General features: G+C 41.2%; 1 protein-coding gene across 1 annotated transcript in view; it reads left to right on the forward strand.

The window, feature by feature from the left end:
• Positions 1 to 16,158: 16,158 nt before the first annotated feature.
• SLC9A2 (solute carrier family 9 member A2) overlaps positions 16,159 to 17,776 on the forward strand; it is a 34,290-nt gene continuing 32,672 nt past the window's right edge. Inside the window, exon 1 of the mRNA XM_058824845.1 lies at positions 16,159 to 16,438. Coding sequence (XP_058680828.1) covers positions 16,159 to 16,438 — 280 coding nt within the window. The remainder of the gene's footprint in view (positions 16,439 to 17,776) is intronic.

The following is a 17,776-nucleotide window of genomic DNA, read 5'->3' on the forward strand; positions in this document are numbered from 1 at the left end:
CTAGCACCATTTGCTCCTTGCTCCAATGAATCAGCAGTGATAAAGGGTGAAAAAAAAATTAAAAAAGAGACTTTGGTTCCTTGACCCCAAGTCTACCTTTACTTCCCTTTGGTTTTCAGATGACTGAAACCTACAGAACGGAACAAAAGAACAGGCTGAAGCTTTTCATTCATCTCACACCACAAAAAAGTCAGAAAAACAGAAATTGTTTGTGCACTGCTTCAAGCCAGACGCCAGGACTTGCTGCTTACAAACACCCAATGTCCTAAAACATGTCATAAAACTTATCCATACTTAAGAATCATGTACAAAATATATGTAATGTAAAAAAATAGTTTTCCACTCATTTTTCCCTTGTACATTCACTGTTGTTCCTTTCAAAAAACTATGTATGTTCTGCATGTTTTACTTAGTTCCAAAAGCTGGTGACAAGGTAGGAAGTGAATATACTATGGCAAACACACATTTTTCTTGGAAAATGGAACAGAAACTCTTGGAAGTTGCTCCTCTTCCCTTTCCTCTGATGGGAATGTGAAGCTGGAGATGTTTAGCACAGGTATTAGAATTAGGACAAATCTCTTAGGCCTAAAGGCACTCAGGGCTAAGGCATGTACACAATGAAAAGATGCCACAGTTCGTCTTTGGCCACATTTGGTAGAGGAACCGCAGAAGCTCTTTGTTCCCTGGATCAGCAGCCAGAGCTTAGAGAGGCCCCTTGGGCACCTTTAGGGTGTCTGGACAGAACCCCTGGGGCTAAAATTGGAGGGGATCTGCTGGAGGCAGCCAATGGCATTTAGGGCATAAATTGATTAACGTGCGGATGGCTACCTTGGTCACCACCTGATAAACAGCTCTGCCTCCACTGACTCCAGTGATTGCTTAGACCTTAGTGGGGAACAAATTAATGCAGCTTACTGTGCCTGAATTAGTATTCCATTGACCTGATCCTTTTGGAACTCATGAAAGAAAAGTGTCTTTTCAAAGAAAGGCATTACGACTGCTTTATCTTTGAGACAAATCTTGTTTTCCTCCTCAATAAATTAAGTTATTTCTATATGTACACATAGACCACATATACACAGATATAGATATAGATATACATATCTTTAACAGTGTCTCACTGTGTGTAACTCCCATATTCTCTTAATTTCTAAAAGACTCTGCCTGCAAGTGTATGAGGCTCTGTCAGCTGTAATGCCTTTAGTGATAGAAAATTGCAAGGCTCACATTACTGCAGCTTCAGACGGACCTTTTGGCTTGAACTCCACTTAATGATAAATATTCCAAAATCATTCCTCATCATTTTCATAAGTATGCAGACTGATGCAAATGTAAGTAATAACTGCTGACAAAAGTCTTAGCAATTTAAAGGAGCTTTTTTCTTATTTTCCCATAGTGTAGAATTGCCTGATACTGATTTACCACGAGCTGCAGAGCAGATAGAACAGCTGGTGCCAAGATCAGATTTACATGTCTTGTTCCTGGGTAATGTAAAGAAGGACAGATGTAGTGACCAAGCACAGAACTTCATATAAAGTTGCATGTTTTTTAATTCAAGTTTGCATGAATTAGGTTAAGTTTCAAAGCTCAAATGAGCTCATTTTATTATTATTGTTATTGGTAGGGTTTTGTTTTAGTTTGTTTTGATTTTGTTGGGCTTCAGCTTTCTACTATGTACAAATTTTCCTGTAGTAATTTTTCTGTCGCTAAAATAATGGATAAACTAAACTTCTGCTAGATGACAGCATTAATTATGCTTTATCTGCTGGAAGAGGAGCACTTTCACCAAAGAGGAAAGGAGCTGCAGTGACCTCTGTTGATGGAATTAAGCAATGTGTTTAAAGATCCAAAAAGGAAAAGCGACACATTCAAATCCTCTGCTGTAAATCAACAGAACAAAAAGCAACTGTGCGAAGGAAAAACAACTTTCAGGCTGCATATGAAAAAGATTGACACGGACACTTAACACCCACTGAAGTCAGAAACCCTATCAAAGTATTTGCCATTTAAAAATTATATTTAGAAAATTTGTTCCGTGGTTTTTTGTTTTTGTGTGGGATTAAAAACCATTGGCATAAAGACAGAGGGTGTAACACAGAAGGGAGATGTGGGGTTTTTGCAGTGCTATAGTGCATTCCAGGAGTTTATATCACCAAAAGAAAACATCGTGCCTCTATGTATTACGTGATCTTAATTTAGTGACCAGTTCCCCACGCCAGACTGAAACACGGTATTCTTGGAGTTTTGAGGCAAAGAAGCTTCCCAGTTGGCAGGCTGCCTGTGACAGAAAGAAATATCTAGGAACTGTCATGCCTTATGACCAAGAATTTGGAACGTGTCTTTATGGGCTAGCTCTGATACAGGAAAATGATTAAACACGTAAATACCCACAAGGATCTGGACTTTAATGCTTAACCTCAAGGTTTGGAGGAGTGTCATTAGAGCCAAACATTTAAGGATTCATCCCATATGAATAAAGTTATTGAAATCAATAAGAAAGCTTCCATTAAGAGCTAAGTAGTTTGTGGAAATAGGAGGAGTATGACCTTAATTTTTTTCAGACTTGGGCCTTTGCTAAGGACTACTCAGTATTAAACAGAGGCATAACTGAGGGGCAGGGCTTTGTGCTCTTAAATTTATTTTATGTTTCCAAACTGCCCAGTAAACAATTGGTACCCACACTCTCTTTTCCAGGAGCCACAGGGGTAGAAATTGGTATTGGTTTCCTTCAGTGTCAGGTGTTGTGATGGGTCTGGCCATCATCATCAAGATGGAATTCTTCCCTCTTTGAGTATTTCAATTTGATAATGCCTCCACGAGAGCCTGAGAAGGTTGTTTTCTTAGTTTACTTTACAGAACCACTGCTGTGCCTGAAACATCCTTCTCACAAGAGATAAATGGATATTGCTAATGTCTTTTTACTAGTATCTACTATGGTATTCTCATTCAGGATTTGTAGAGAATGATTTCTGCAAGTGTAAGGAGGGAAAAATACCTAGTTCATTCTGTTTTTTATAAAAAATACTAGAAAATCTACATAATGAAATATTTTATTTTGATATAGATAAATATAACCCCCAAAATAATAGATCAGTACACTATGATAGGATATCATTAACTAGATATTAATTGTGTACTTGGTCTGTCAGTTTAAGAATATCAAGATACACAAAGTGTAAAGAATTCAAACCTATCCCAGTTTGCATATGTTATAGAGGCCATAAACATTATGGTGTCTTTATACAAATTTCAGAGTAAAGGCAAATATTTATAGCTGCCTCTTTGAGAACTACTTGCTGCTGGGCATGAAGGAAGTATTGATGTATCTTCTATATAATTAATTATCCTGGTGAAGATCTTAATTGACTGCTGGGAAATTATGTCTGGATATTGTCTCTGCATGAGTCTGATGAATTTTTGTTTACAGTGGTCAGGATATGAGGTATAGCTAGCTGGGTGGTAGGTTAGATCAAAGATCTAATTTTTCCTCAATATATCATCATCCTACACAGATCCCTACCTGTTAAAGGGATCCCTACCAAATTTCCACTCAACATGCTAAATATAAACCAAAAAACGACTATTGCTGGAAGAGTTTACATATTAAGTAAATAAGTTCTGTGTTAGAATAGCACATAGAACCATTCTATATAAAGAATGATTTTTTATGCTAATTGTTATCCTACCTTGTGGTGTGAAATTTTTTTATTTTGCTTGACATAATTATAAAAGGAGCTTTTGTAATATTGTACACAGCTACAACTTTTGCACTGAGGCTGAAATCACCTATGTTCTGGCATCTAAGCTAAAACTGAACTCCATTTCCACATGTATTAGTTTTGTGACCTCAGATATCATTTTAGGAAGCAGGATGTGACTTGAAAGGAATCAAAATATCTTATTGCTGCTTTCAACTGTGCATTGTTATTACCCGGCATTCAGGATTTATAATTTAGTTTTTTTCCATTTTAATTTTATAGTGCATTTATGAACAAGTTCCTGACCTGTTATTTATGTACCAGTCTTTAAAGGTCATTTCTGTTGGCTTATCTTATAGAAGAGAAAGGAAAAAGTCAGCAGTCATCTTTTTTTATATCTGCAAAAGTATCTTTTTCATACAATTATAACTGTTTGACAGGAATTTGCTCAAAGTTAATGAATATCTTTGGATAGAGATTAAAAATGGAAAATTACATCTTCAGAGATGTACTTTTCTTTAAATTACTAGTATGTGAAAACTGTTTTGGAACTTTAATTGCTGCTACAGGCTTACTACAAAATAAACTTTGCAATAAACCCTGGCTGATCCTTATCTATAACCAAAAAACCTCCACACTGGCAATAGCATAATGTAGGGTGAAATCATATTTGGATTTGGATTTTTTCTTGCAACTGAGTTCAAAAAAGCAGGATTTTATCTTCAGAAAGCCCCAAACTTCTCCTCTCTGTATGCAGAGATTATCTGGATCCTGCAGTAATTGCTGGTTTGGTCAATTGCTTGATTTTCTGCAGTGAGCAGCCTTACATACTTTCTGGTTTTGGCCTTTCACAGAAGCATTCGGGTATGATTTCTCAGGGTAAACTGGACAGTTCAAACCCAGAATTTGAGTGACCTTCTGAGTTGGAAGCCAACTTCTCTGCTCAGTGCCAGCTCTGAATCATAACAATTATGTCCGTTTCCAAAAACTGCATCTGAACCTGCCATTCATTTGACCCTTGTGATTTTGGCAATTTGTACCTCTCTGTTCATCCTATTTCAGTGTGATACAGGTGAGAGAATCCGAGTGTCAAACCCAGGGGAGAAGGCTTCATCTAATCCTCACAGAGAGGCAGCCCCTACAGAGGTGATAGGTAAAATCCCTTATCATCACAGAATCACAGAGTGGTTGAGATGGGACCTCTGGAGGTCATCAACTCCAAACCCTCATCCCTGAGTCCCCTCTAGTAAATTGGAAAGTACCTGGAGAATGTGCACACCTACAAGTTTCTTAGCAAGGGTCAAAACTCGTATTGCATCCCAGCACTGTAAGAAAAACTTCAGGAAAAGAGGTACCTGCAATGAGCCATGAAGGAGGAGGCACCTTGCCTAGGCCAGCCTGTGAGATTTCGATAGTAGCTGTTGGGAAATGTGGGATTTGAATCCACCACATTTGGCTTCAGATGTGTGCCCATCTTATCAAGGTGGGGCATCTTCTGTGCTCAGCTCTGGGAGGCAGCATCTGCAGGCAGTGATTGATGGGCCTGGGTAGCACCAAGCAGGCCTTCCTGAAGTGCCTGCTGCTTTCCAGGGGCCCTAAAGGAATCCCAAGGAGCCATTGCTACAGGACAGATGAGGGCGCCCTAAAAATAAAATTATGATTACATTGTTTTGAGGATTTTAATGGGGTCAAAGAGACTTTGGTCTTTTTTAGACCAGCATCTGAACACAATTTATGTGATGCCAGGGCTGACCTTGAGAGCAGTAGTTAAAACACATGCTGATGCTTTTTAGTCTAGTTCTGTACCAAGATACTTGCATGGGCTCAAAAAAGCAGCATCTAGAATCAAAGCAGATGCATCATCATCTGTATCATGAGCTCCAAGCCCATCTATTTTCCCTTAAGAATGCATCTGCTCCCAAGTGTGTGGCACTGAGCCAGTCTGGGAATCCTGCTGCTGGGACTGGACTGCATGCAGGATCGAAAATTTGTTAGCTCTTCTCTACAGCACTTCATACAGCTTTGAGTTTCAAGGTATTTGACTTCTGCAGGAGAAAACACAGGTCAGACAGATTCCTCTTTCCCCTCTCTAAGGTTTTTCTGTTAAACAACTTCTCTGGTTTATTTCAAACACTGTGGGATGGTGTTTGCTGCCATTACAGGGCTGGCACCAACCTGCTGGTCTAGCTGAGATGAGAACCAAATTACAACTTCATCCCAGGATAAGCAGATATTAATTGCACAGGACAGATACACAGCCTCTTCTCCTCTCCTCAGAACTGGCATTTCCCAAGGCACCTGCAAATGGAAAAGGGGATTTACTTATTTCTGCGTAACAAGAGGTGATAAACCTTGTAGCAAATTATGTTAGAAATGTTGCTAATTCTGTATTTTGGCAGGGTGTTCCTTCCTCAGAAGGTATAGATGGAGTGTCAGGCAGGAGGAGTCAAAAACATACCGGTAGTTAATGACTATGAATATAACAGCTCCACCTTTCTTTTCCATGACGCAATGTTCCAAGAGAGACTGTTGCATAAGAAAGTAATCAGAGGCAGGTTAAATTACAAGGAAATGGATACAATCTTCTCAAAAAGTAATGCTATCCTAACATGGCTTCTGTGAGCAGATTTGTTTGTTGTTGGCATTGGACACAATTTACCATTCCTCTGCACTTTTCTGCTGGGGTGCTTAGGATGGTTTTCTTCAGGATGTCGGGGTTTCTGTTGTTGTAGTTGTTGGGGGTTTTTCTTCTTTGTTTTTTTTTTTTTTTTTTTTCTTCCTAGGGTTTTTTTGTTTGTTTTTTTACTGTTTTTTTTTTTCCCTGTTCAGCCTTTTCTCTGATCAAAAATTTGTTTACATTTTGGTGCCTGCGTGTAATTAATTGTGGGATCAAATCCTACTGCTTTTTTATCACTTTTAAATGCTTGCAATTGAGTTGAGAACTCTAATATTGAAGTATCAATGCCTAGCTTAAATGATTTATAAATACAGCAGCAAATTTGATTTATAAATACAGCAGCAAATTTGCAAGATTTGCATTCATGGAAAAGGAGAAAAATAATTTCAAACATAAGACTGCTTATTAGAGCTAATTACATGGAAGATATATAAAACATTAATAAAATCATACTCATGAATATGTGCAAGTATATATGCATGTGTGTAGATGTATTGATATAGATACTAAATATATATAAAAGGAAAAGAGGTTGTCTGTTAGTCACTGAAGAAGCAGTAAATTTATTCTCTACTAAACTATTAGCATTTGAGTATAATCAAAACCAGGGTACAGACAGATGAAGAGGGTACGTGAAACAGTGATACTGTGATTTCCAAAGGGTTGTCAATACTAAAAATGTTAATCAGATCTTTTCAGTGGTATGTTATGTATATCTCGCATTTTAAAAGTTTGTCAAATGCTGAGAAAGTTAACTGAAATAATTTCAGTGAGACAAAGAAAATCTGGCATCTTCCTCATTATGCCAGTGTATCCAATTGGTTTCTATACCAGTGAGCAACCATTAGTTTGTTAACAAAAACTTCCACTCTTCTCAAAGCTTTCCAAAGGAGTGTCCACATTTTCCATTCCTGAAAGCTCCTGAATGCATCTTCCCAGTTTAAAATGCCATATAAATTCTTTCAGAAATTTTAGAATATCAGCAATTTTTATTATTACTTTTTTTTTTCATTTGGAAAACTCTGATAATGAAAATGTTGTACCTGTTTTGCGATACTCTTTTGGAATGTTAAATGAGTCATAAGGTTCAATAATACCATATTTGAAATAATGAGAAGGCTCTTTCTAGGAAAAAAAGATTTTGATGCCTGGCTGCTGCATGCTCTAAGCACTGCAGCTTTGCTCCCTTAACCCCACACACTGGTGCTATTCCACTTCACAAGCGCTGAAACCCAGGCTGCAGGCTGGGGAGGGTTTCTTGTGCAGCTGAATGTTGTACCCTTTGTCTCTGGAGTGCAGAGGCAGAATTTAAAAGCTGTAGTTCTTTTCACTCTAAATTTAGGGTGTCTTCAAATCAGAGTCTTTCTTCTAACTCTCACAGACTCACTGGCTGTTCTACCAAACACACCTCCTCTTCACAAAGCAGTGGGAAGGGTGGATTTTCCCATGATATGTCTTCTTGAATGAATGAATGATTTTCTTTAATTTCTTACCTGATTGTTTTGTGCTAACTTTCCCAAGGACAGGATTATGTGAAGAGGTGAAGAAGATTTTTTTTTTTCACATGAATCATAGGAACAATGAACTGGACTAATTTTTATTGAAAACAAACCACACATAACATTCTGTATAAAATTTAAAGCCAAACTCCACCAAGTCAAGTGGAAAACCTATGTTCACACCAGCTGCCTATTGGTCATAGAGCCAAGCAGCTGAGATAAGCACTTACAGATTCTGCAAGGGTTTATGAACCTTCTGCAGTGAAAATATAGTGACATAAGAGATGCAAGCAATGGCTAAATGACTTCAGTGGGTAGGCTGGATAAAGAGAAATAATAAGTAATGGAAAACTAAGTAGAGATAAACAAAACACAAGCCAGTGAAAAGAAGAATTAATCAACTCATGAAATGCAGCTTTCTGAATCCTAAAATAAAAGTTCTGTAAAATTACCAGCTATTCTAGGTTAATTTTTTTTCTGCATACACAGTATTAGTGTACAGACACTTAATTTATTGGCAGCCCACTGCAGCAACTCACAAACTACCTTTCAGTGCAATTCAAAATTCAAACCACCTTCTTTGTATTGGGGCTACTTCAGGCTGTCAGGAACATTTCCCTGGCTTCAGTGGGATACATACAGCACCACTCAAGACAGAGTCAGCTTTGTGGTTTGTAGAGAATCCAAGGTAGTTTTTTATGCCTTTGCTGAAGGATGGTCCCTTGCAGCTAGTGATGACCACAGTAGGCACTGGGTGCATTTATTTGTATATTGCAGGTGGGGTTTTGGGATAAGGAGGAGAAACAAGAGGGCGTCAGAAACCAGATATAGATGAGAAAGGGGCCATGAGATGAACAGCTCCCCACATCACATATTAATGCTGTTCCAGCCACTGTTGTCAACTGACCTTCATCATTGCTGCAGGGTGGTGTTCTGTAGGCATCCCAGAAGACATTTCTAGATTCCTGCTTAAGATCTGAGTCTTCTTGGAGAGGTCTTTATCAAGGGCCTAAATGTGACCTACTATATCTATTCAAGCCAGCTCATTGTTGGTGAAAGGAAGCAGGGATTAGGCTGTGCGTAGCTCAGAATAAGGTGGAAGTTGATTTCCTACCAGGCTGAGCACAGCCTGAGCACATTTTTTTCGTGCTTCAGAACTGCTTGGGAAACATTGTAGCATTTTTTTTAAATGAAACTTTTTCAGGGAAGAAATCCACAACTCTCAGCATTTTCGAAAGCCACACTTGGCCAACACACTTGTGCCATTAATGTAGTGGCAAAGAGTGAGTCAGAAATGCAGATTACAGGACTGGGTCAGTCTTCACCTTGCCCTTTGCCAACAGAGGCTACGCCTCTATGCTTCAAAGGTTGTCAGAGTTGTAAATGTGGGTTACAGCACTAAAGGAATCACTTCACCCTCCAATTTCAGCCTGCCAACTTGAACTCATGGGAAAGAGTTAAGAAATATGTTTATCATATCTCTTATAATATATCAAACTCTGCTTTCAAAGGAAAATTCTCATTGTTGTTGATGGCATTGTAAGGCTAAAAATGGAAGTGTTCTTTTAGTCATTAACTTTCTTTGCCCCCGAAGTTAAACATTTGAATTAGTATTTCTGTATTCATGGCAGTGACAGGTGCTAAGCTTGAGAACAGTGGCTACTTTTGACAGCCAGCATGGGGACACAGCCTCTGAAATCATTCAATGACTAAGTGTCCTGGTGCAGAGTGAGCTAAAGAGGGGATTTACTGTTTAAACATTAAACATGTTGCTTAGCTATTAAGCAATTAGATTGTTCTAAGACTTAAGAGAAGGAGATCAGTCTGTCATGTTGAATTCTAGACTTTCAGCAAATGTGCCCAACAATGTAATTTTTCAGGGATATCCAGATCACCTCAAACAGATGTAATAAAAGAAAAAACAGTACAATCACTCTCTGGGTGACTTTTGATTTTGCCTGTCTTATGAACAGAAGGGCACTTCACTTTGAAGCAATAGCAGAAATTAACTTCATGGGTTATTAGTCCTCCTGGGTTATATATGTCCCTCTGGAGCTAGAAACACCACTTAGCCCTCCTGCAGTAGTTTATGACAGGTCCCTTTTTGTTCTTTGGGATGATATTTAATTCTGATGCCCTGCAGTGCTGCTGAAACCTCTCAGTTATTTGGTGTGAGGCACAAAAGGCTCTCCAGGGCTTCCTGGCTGGATCTGCTGGAGATGCTTACTCATGGTGAGCAGAGTGCTGTGTACACAGCTGCTGGCTGGGGAAAGCCTTAGGAAAAGTCTTTAGGAGAGTGTTCACATGGGTGCAATTACTCTGAAGCCCAGATTAGTCCTGGCTTTGGGGAGGTGGTTGCCTGTAATCCACAGAAGCAGCAACATGTTGCTCCCTCAGGGCTTCACACTGGAATATATGTGCTGGTGCTGTGACTGCTGCCGAGTGTGGCCTAAGGAGACCCCAGAAAAGCAGAGCTCATCACTCTGAATTCAGCACTTCATTTATGGGGCTGCTTTTGAAGGCTAAAAAAATAGTTATGCTCCTTCCCTCATGTTCTTCATCTATTGCCAGGCAATCCACTGCTTCTACCATTCCTGGAGTCCTGGAATATTAGCAAGCTGATTGTACCTATCCCCTTTCTTCACTCTTTCCAATTAAATAAGTTGTGCAGACACGACTGCTAACAGAGCTAGGGCCTTAAAATGGCTAACCAAAGTTCAGACCTGCAGAGCTAAATTGCTGCCATTAAAGTGCCCACATGAGCAAGGTATAATGCCTCTGGTGGACCTGGATTATGGGGATGGTTGCTAAGCAGTCCTGGAAAGGTCTGTGGAAAAACACATCCTAAATGGAGAGTTGATTTCAGATAATAAATCATTTGATAGTTGAGATATTAATTCACTAATTAATGGATTTAGAGACAGAGTTATTCAGTCAAGGCCCTGATGACACAGTCCTTATAAAAGAGTCTAACTCCTAATGGAATAGGTTTTGAGAAATGATTATTAATATAATGCACGTGGATGAGTGACCAGTCCCCACTCCTAGAGAAAACCACTCTCAGTCAAGCATGTTTTTCTTTTATAATCCTTAAATCTTCAAAGAGGCTGCTTATAAACAAGTAAAAAAAAAAAAAAAAACCAAAAAAAACTATGTGCCCTCTTTGATGTGTATTTTCACTTAACTCCAGGAACACCATGGTTGCATGCACTACAGGCACAGGTTTCCTTGTGTAGTTGTGATTCTCATACAGCTGCAGATGTCAAGGTGAGCCACCTCTCTGCCTGATATAGCCCAGAAACTTCCTTCCTTTTCCTAATGGAAATACTAGACTTTTTACAAATTTATTTTTGTAGCACACCAATGTATTTCAGAAAGGTGGCCTGTGTTTGTCTCCTGTGCATTAGGGGAAAATACTTTTGTGGAAAACTGGAAAAAGTCTTTGGCTGTTTTGGAGAACTTACTAGAAAGAATGGTGAAATTTATATTTTTCTTCTGAACAAGGAGCACAGATATTTCAATACTGCTATGTGGACTGTGTCAGGGAAAATTCAAGAAGTCTGTAAGAGTAAAATTCCCTGCACAGGGCTAATTTCCATCAAAATAAAACATCAGCAATAGAATATAACTTTTTAATTTTTTTTTTATCTGCTGAAATTTTCTGTTAAACTAGAACAACAATGAAAAGTATGGAAAAATATTTGTTATTATATTTATGATTTCCCCTCTAACCATTTTGATTTTTGATCATATTTACAAGAGAAGACCTAAAACATTTCTTGCAGAGGATCCATTTAGTGAAATAGTCACATAAACATTCCAGAATGCTTCTCTGATGACCAAAACAGATCAGAACATCAAGTATGAAAATATCACTTCATAATTTTTAGGGAATCCCTAAAATACGGAGCTAAATTTATGATACAGTTAAAATTCTCATTTTTTTCAAATTACTTATTTTGCTTTTTATTGTGAAAGTAAATTTTTTATAATAGCAATAGACTGATCTTTCCTACTAAAAAGATAGGTAAAGCTGAATTAATAAACATAGATGACATACAACCCCGTAACTCAAAGCCATGCTTACAATGAGAAAGTCCCAGTGCCTATTCCAACAAAAGTAAAACTAAACTGTCCCAACACCTGTATGAACCACTCAAACTACTGCAAACTTGTGTGGTGTATCTGCCAATGCCTCCCTTTCCCAAACAGCGTTCTGTGGGTACCCTGGGCAGTCCCTTGCTCAGTAATAATCAATAAAAGGATTAAAAGGTAAACAAACTGAATCATGTGAGTTAGCATCTTGATGTATGAAATAACATGCACTTTGTCATGTGAAATGCTGTTAGCACTGTATCTGGTAAGCCAGACAGCGCCTGCGAGCAGAATTAGGGAGATGAAAGCGCACCGGGCGCAGATGGCGCAGCGCGGGCAGGGAGCAGCGCTGGGGGCTCTGGGGCAAGGTCCTCTATGGACCAGCTGGAATCAGGCAAGTGCAGCGTACGTGCTCTCTGTTTGTGCTGTCACTGGAATGGTGCGGAGCGACCTGACAGAAAATTGTTCTGAAGTGGAAGCAGATGCATTGAGCTGTCAGGCACAGAGCCATGACGAGACACCGCGGCGCCAGCAACACACCTTCACGTCTCCCCTACAGCTCTCCCTGAGCCCCCTCCCTCCCATTCTCGGGCAGCACTGAAGCTCAGGGATATTCTTCTCTGTATGGAGAGGTCCCCGTTCATGGCTTCGGGAGAAGCTGCTTCTTGCACAGACACCTGCAGGGCTGGGCACAGTGCGAAGGGCAGTGCAGGGAAGTGAGGCTGTTGCTGCTGTCTCACACAGCCTACCTGGGTGAGGCAGAGGTAACAGGAATATCATAGCCCATTCTGCTGTTTTAGGCAAAGATCTGCCTGGATTCAAAGAGCTTCCACCCGTGGTGAAACCCTCAGCATCTGTGGCTGGTGGTAGTGAAAAGTGGCACGTGTCAAAATACTGACAGAATCTTCACAAGCGCTTCAGTACCTCATACCATGCTGAGCTTCACTGCAGCCATTTCAGCTGGGTCCAAAGTCAAATAGGGTCCACTCCCCGGCTGCATCATTCTATTCTGTGAGGGAAATTCCTGTTCAAATGGTGGATAGTCTCATTTACACAATTCATCCATAAAATATATTAGTTTGGCTTAATAATAGACTATCATCTCTAATAATTAATCTCAATACCAGTTTTCTTTATTGTCTCAAGTGTTTTGGGGTATGTGACAATGCATTATTTCCCTTTTTATTACTGGCATGTAAGTCTCCAGGCTCAAGATTAATGACATCTTTCCCTCATTTTTTTTTATTCCCACTTAATAACTTCTCATTTTCTTAATACAAAAAGAAAGCCTATTAACCAGACCCACAGCAGTGTCATAGCTAGAGGGATTTCTGCTGTCTGCACCCTTTTATTTTTAGAGTTGAGGAGAATAAGAGGACAAATAATGGCAAATATCTGGATGGTGGCCCAAGGAAGGGTCCGTTTTCCCGTGTGTGAGTGAAACTTTGTGACGAAAAGCACATGACCTGGGTGCTGAGGCATCTCTCTGTCTGTGCCAGCATGCAGCACCGTGTTCTGTCATCCCTCACTGCCTGTAATGAACAGGGCAGCACTGACGAACATTTTCCATGAGAATGGACCTTCCTCCACTTTAGTATGACTCACTCTTTTCCCACTCATAGTCTTCCTGCCCCTCTTATGGCAAAGTGAGATTCCTCAGGCCATTCACAAATGTCCAAACCTTGGTCTGGTGGCTGGTGCACCTGCAGGGCTGTTGCACAGTGGCTCAGTTCCCTGTCCTACAGCGTATTTTGGCTGTGTTATTGGATGGGGTATGAATTCCAGCATAGATCAGAATTATGAGGTGATATTAGAGAAAAGGGTTGATGGGACAGCTTGCTCTTGTCAATACTTAACAGCACTGAATAAAAGTCTCAGTTCAGTGCAGCATCCTGCAGGTAGAAGTGATCCTAGGAGAGCAGGTATTTATGCTTTCATAACCTTATTTTTCAGAAAGGTTTTCTTTATCTGCAGAAAATGTCATAAAATGAAACATGCGAGTACCATTACAGATCTTGTAATTTTAGACTAAATTAAATTTATTATTTATAATAAATAGTGCAATCACTTTCACCTGAGGGTTAGACTTCTCTTCTTATAGATGGTCTGACTGGGACAAGGAGATTCAAAAATGAAAGATCATTTTCTTCTTGTATTCCTTTTCCATATAAAGGAAATGTCCTCAGAATTGGCAATATTTATGTGTTTCTCTTATATCAGAGAATCTAATAAAACAAATGAAAGAAGATATGAAGACATTGCATCAAGCTAGAGAATTAGATGATGTATATACTGGTTTGATATTAAAATATGTTTCCTGACTGCATTGTAGATAAATAAAGAGCAATTTTTTTATTAATATAATGTCTTAAAATTTGTCATTAAAACCACAGGCTTAGTGCCCTTTTTTTCAGGTTCTGAAGGTAAATGACAATTACAGATATTCAGCTAATTGATTCTGAACTTTAACACCCTACAGAAGCAGTAGCCACTGATAAATTTGTGGAAAAAAATAACTCCTACTTCCTGCTTTAGTTTTATTGGAAGCCAAGAAAGACATGCTTTGCTATAGAGGCATGCAGAATGGTGTGCTCTAAAGATTTTATGAGTTTGAGCTTTGGAATACTGTCTTACTCATAAGTGATGAAGTCATGAGTAAATCACAGGTGAGATTCATTCTTTCAGGAGATACAGAAACCTGGTGCTCAGCAGTACCTGATGGAATCAGATCGAGGTGCATTTAGAAAGAGGATTTTGCCAGTCACATGTTCAATATTTACAACACACACTGACACACACATACATATATTATCAGTCGTATATTTGTATACACATATATGAGAATATATGTACGAGTGATCATGTATGCTTATACAGTGTGTAATTTTAACTGCCTGAATTAATAGAATGTGTATCTCTTAATAAGATAAATCAGATTATGACTATCACAGGTTTGAGAGGTGGAAACATATGGACAATATACTATATATTATTTTCTATATTGAATATACAATATACTAATTATATATAATATATAATATAATATAATATACTTATATTCTATATTAGGCATATACATATATATATCAACATACATATATGTATACAGTGTGCACTCTTTTAACTTTCCAAATTAACAGTTTTAATTAGTAATTCTGAACAGCATGCTATCTTTCGTATATGTGGTAGAGGCACCTTTTCTGCATTTGGTAATGGCAAAATACATATACTTATACACACATACATATGTAAACATTACCTTAATGCATATATAAAAACATTCATAAGCATATATATATATATTTATATAGATATGTATACATTTACACGTACATGTGTGATGTACGTGCATCCCTAAATTGCGCTTAGATACATATATTTAAAGACTCTATATGTATCCACAGGCTTATCCATACAGAGTGTGTTAACACTTTAGATTAGCTTATGTAACTATATATATGTATGTATTTATATGACTGCATATATATCTCTCTTAGCGTAACCTGCAGTTAGAGGAACACCCTCCGGCTCTGCCTACACCTGCGCAGCCCCGTTCTTCCCCGCGGGTGCAGGGGGGCAGGAGCAGCTGCCGGGGTCCCCGCTCACAGCGCAGCGCCTGGCGGAGGCTGGGACCCGGGACACAGGGGCAGGAGGCGGGTGGGACCCGGGGCACAGGGGCAGGAGGCGGCTGGGACCCGGGACACAGGGGCAGGAGGCGGGTGGGACCCGGCACACAGGGGCAAGAGGCGGCCGGGACCCGGGACACAGGGGCAGGAGGCGGCTGGGACCCGGGACACAGGGGCAGGAGGCACTGGGACCCGGGACACAGGGGCAGGAGGCGGGTGGGACCCGGGACACAGGGGCAGGAGGCACTGGGACCCGGGACACAGGGGCAGAAGGCACTGGGACCCGAGACACACGGGCAGGGTCCCGCTCGGGCGCTGCCCCGCGGGCGGCCGGCCGGACCCGGGGGCGGCGGGGGCGATGGGGCCGGCCGGCAGCTTGGCCCCGCGGGGGCGGCCCCGGGGGCGGCCCGGGGTGAGCGGAGCGCCGCGGGCGGCTGGAGGCGCCGGCCGGGGCTCGCCCAGTCACCGGGAGGAGGCGGGGCCGCGGCGGCGGCAGGTGCCCGCGGCGCGGGGATGGTGGCGGCGGCCGGCGCGGGGCTGTAGCGCAGCGCAGCGGGGACGCCATGGGCGGCCGCGGCCCCCCGCGCCCCGCCGCGCCTCTGCTGCCGCTGCCCGCGCTGCTGCCCGTGCTGGCGGCGCTGGCGGCCGGCGCGGCGGAGGCGCGGGCCACCTCGGAGGGGCAGCTGCCCGGCGCCGCGGCGATGGGCACCGGCACCCCTCCGAGCCCCAGCGGCACCGCTTTCGAGGAGACGCGGCTGCACGTCTTCACCCTGGACTACCCCCACGTGCAAATCCCCTTCGAGATCACCCTCTGGATCCTGCTGGCCTCCCTCGCCAAGATCGGTGAGCGGGGCCGTGGGCGAGCCTCCCTCCGTGCAGGTGCCGGGCCGGGCCGGAGCGCAGAGCCGCGCTGGGGCGGTCGGTGCCGGGCGCGGGGGGCGCGGGGCGCACGGCGGGGCCGGGGCTCCTCCGCGGAGCGGGATGCCCGGGCGGGATTTGGCCGAAAAAGTCGGGGTCCTCTCAGTTAGGACAGGTGCGGAGGAGAAAAGGGACCGGTAAACCCCAGGCTACGAGGACCGTAAACCCCGGGGTTCAGCCGGTGCATGACTGACTTTTTCTTGATCGCTCTGCTGTCATTTGAGCACGGTCTTCTTTTTCTTAAAATAACGCCGGGTATAATGACAGTCTCAAAGCAGAAAAACGGATCGATGAAAAGCAAATATTTATGAGGGTAGAGTATGCCTCCTCCTTACTTTGCTTTTCCACCATTCACTTAAGCCCGAGAAAAATATAAAAGACAGCACTGTAAGAGTAAGGAAGGCCACCTCTTCCCTCATGTGGAAAACATTTGCATTGCATAGTTTCACTGAGTTTTGTGCAGCTTACATGTCATGTTTTTAGTTAGCTTCTATGTCCCAAACAGAGAAATAAGTACAGCATAATAAGCTAAAAACTTTCAGGTAATGGTGTGCTAGATAGCTATTTAAAATCCAGTAAGTCTCTATGAATTGTGAACTTTGTATCTTCTTACCTGGAAGATAATGTCAGGAGTAAAGTTCTGGGAACAAAATAAGTAAGTTTATCCACATTACAGTTTCATTCAGAACTCTGACTTTGCAGCACAGATTATTATAAAACACACCATCATGCTCATTCTGATAAAACATTTTTATCCAAGTTAAAACTTTTAACTTCTGCTTGTGACATTTGAATAGACCGTGTCACAATTTGGTTAGTGATTAGGTAATTAGGATTCTGAAAAAACAAAAATTTGTACTCACCTTCTGCCATGTCTAACATTGTAGCTGGGGGCCTGATCCTTGACCCAAGTAACCTGGTCTGCTACCATGACTTGCTGCAGAAATAATGTGTTGCAGCCATTAAACAGGCATGCATCCTGATGCATGTGTCTTAATGCATTAAAGGTGCATGCTTAGTCTTGAGTATGCATTTAGGTGTTGGCAGAATCAGAACAGAGTTCAAATATGATACACTCAAATACACAGGAAACTTTAATAACCAGGAAATAGGGAGTTTGGTAGAGAATTTTGCCTGTTGAGAGCTGAAATTTGCTCTGGCTTCTGAGTTTAGATAAAGCGAAAACTCTTGTATAAGCTAAAACTATTTAAAAAGTTTCTGTTTTATTGAAGGTTTTTATTAAAAGGGAAGCCATTTCAAACA

Source organism: Ammospiza caudacuta, chromosome 2 (assembly GCF_027887145.1).
Source record: "Ammospiza caudacuta isolate bAmmCau1 chromosome 2, bAmmCau1.pri, whole genome shotgun sequence".
NCBI classification, from domain to species: Eukaryota; Metazoa; Chordata; class Aves; order Passeriformes; family Passerellidae; genus Ammospiza; species Ammospiza caudacuta.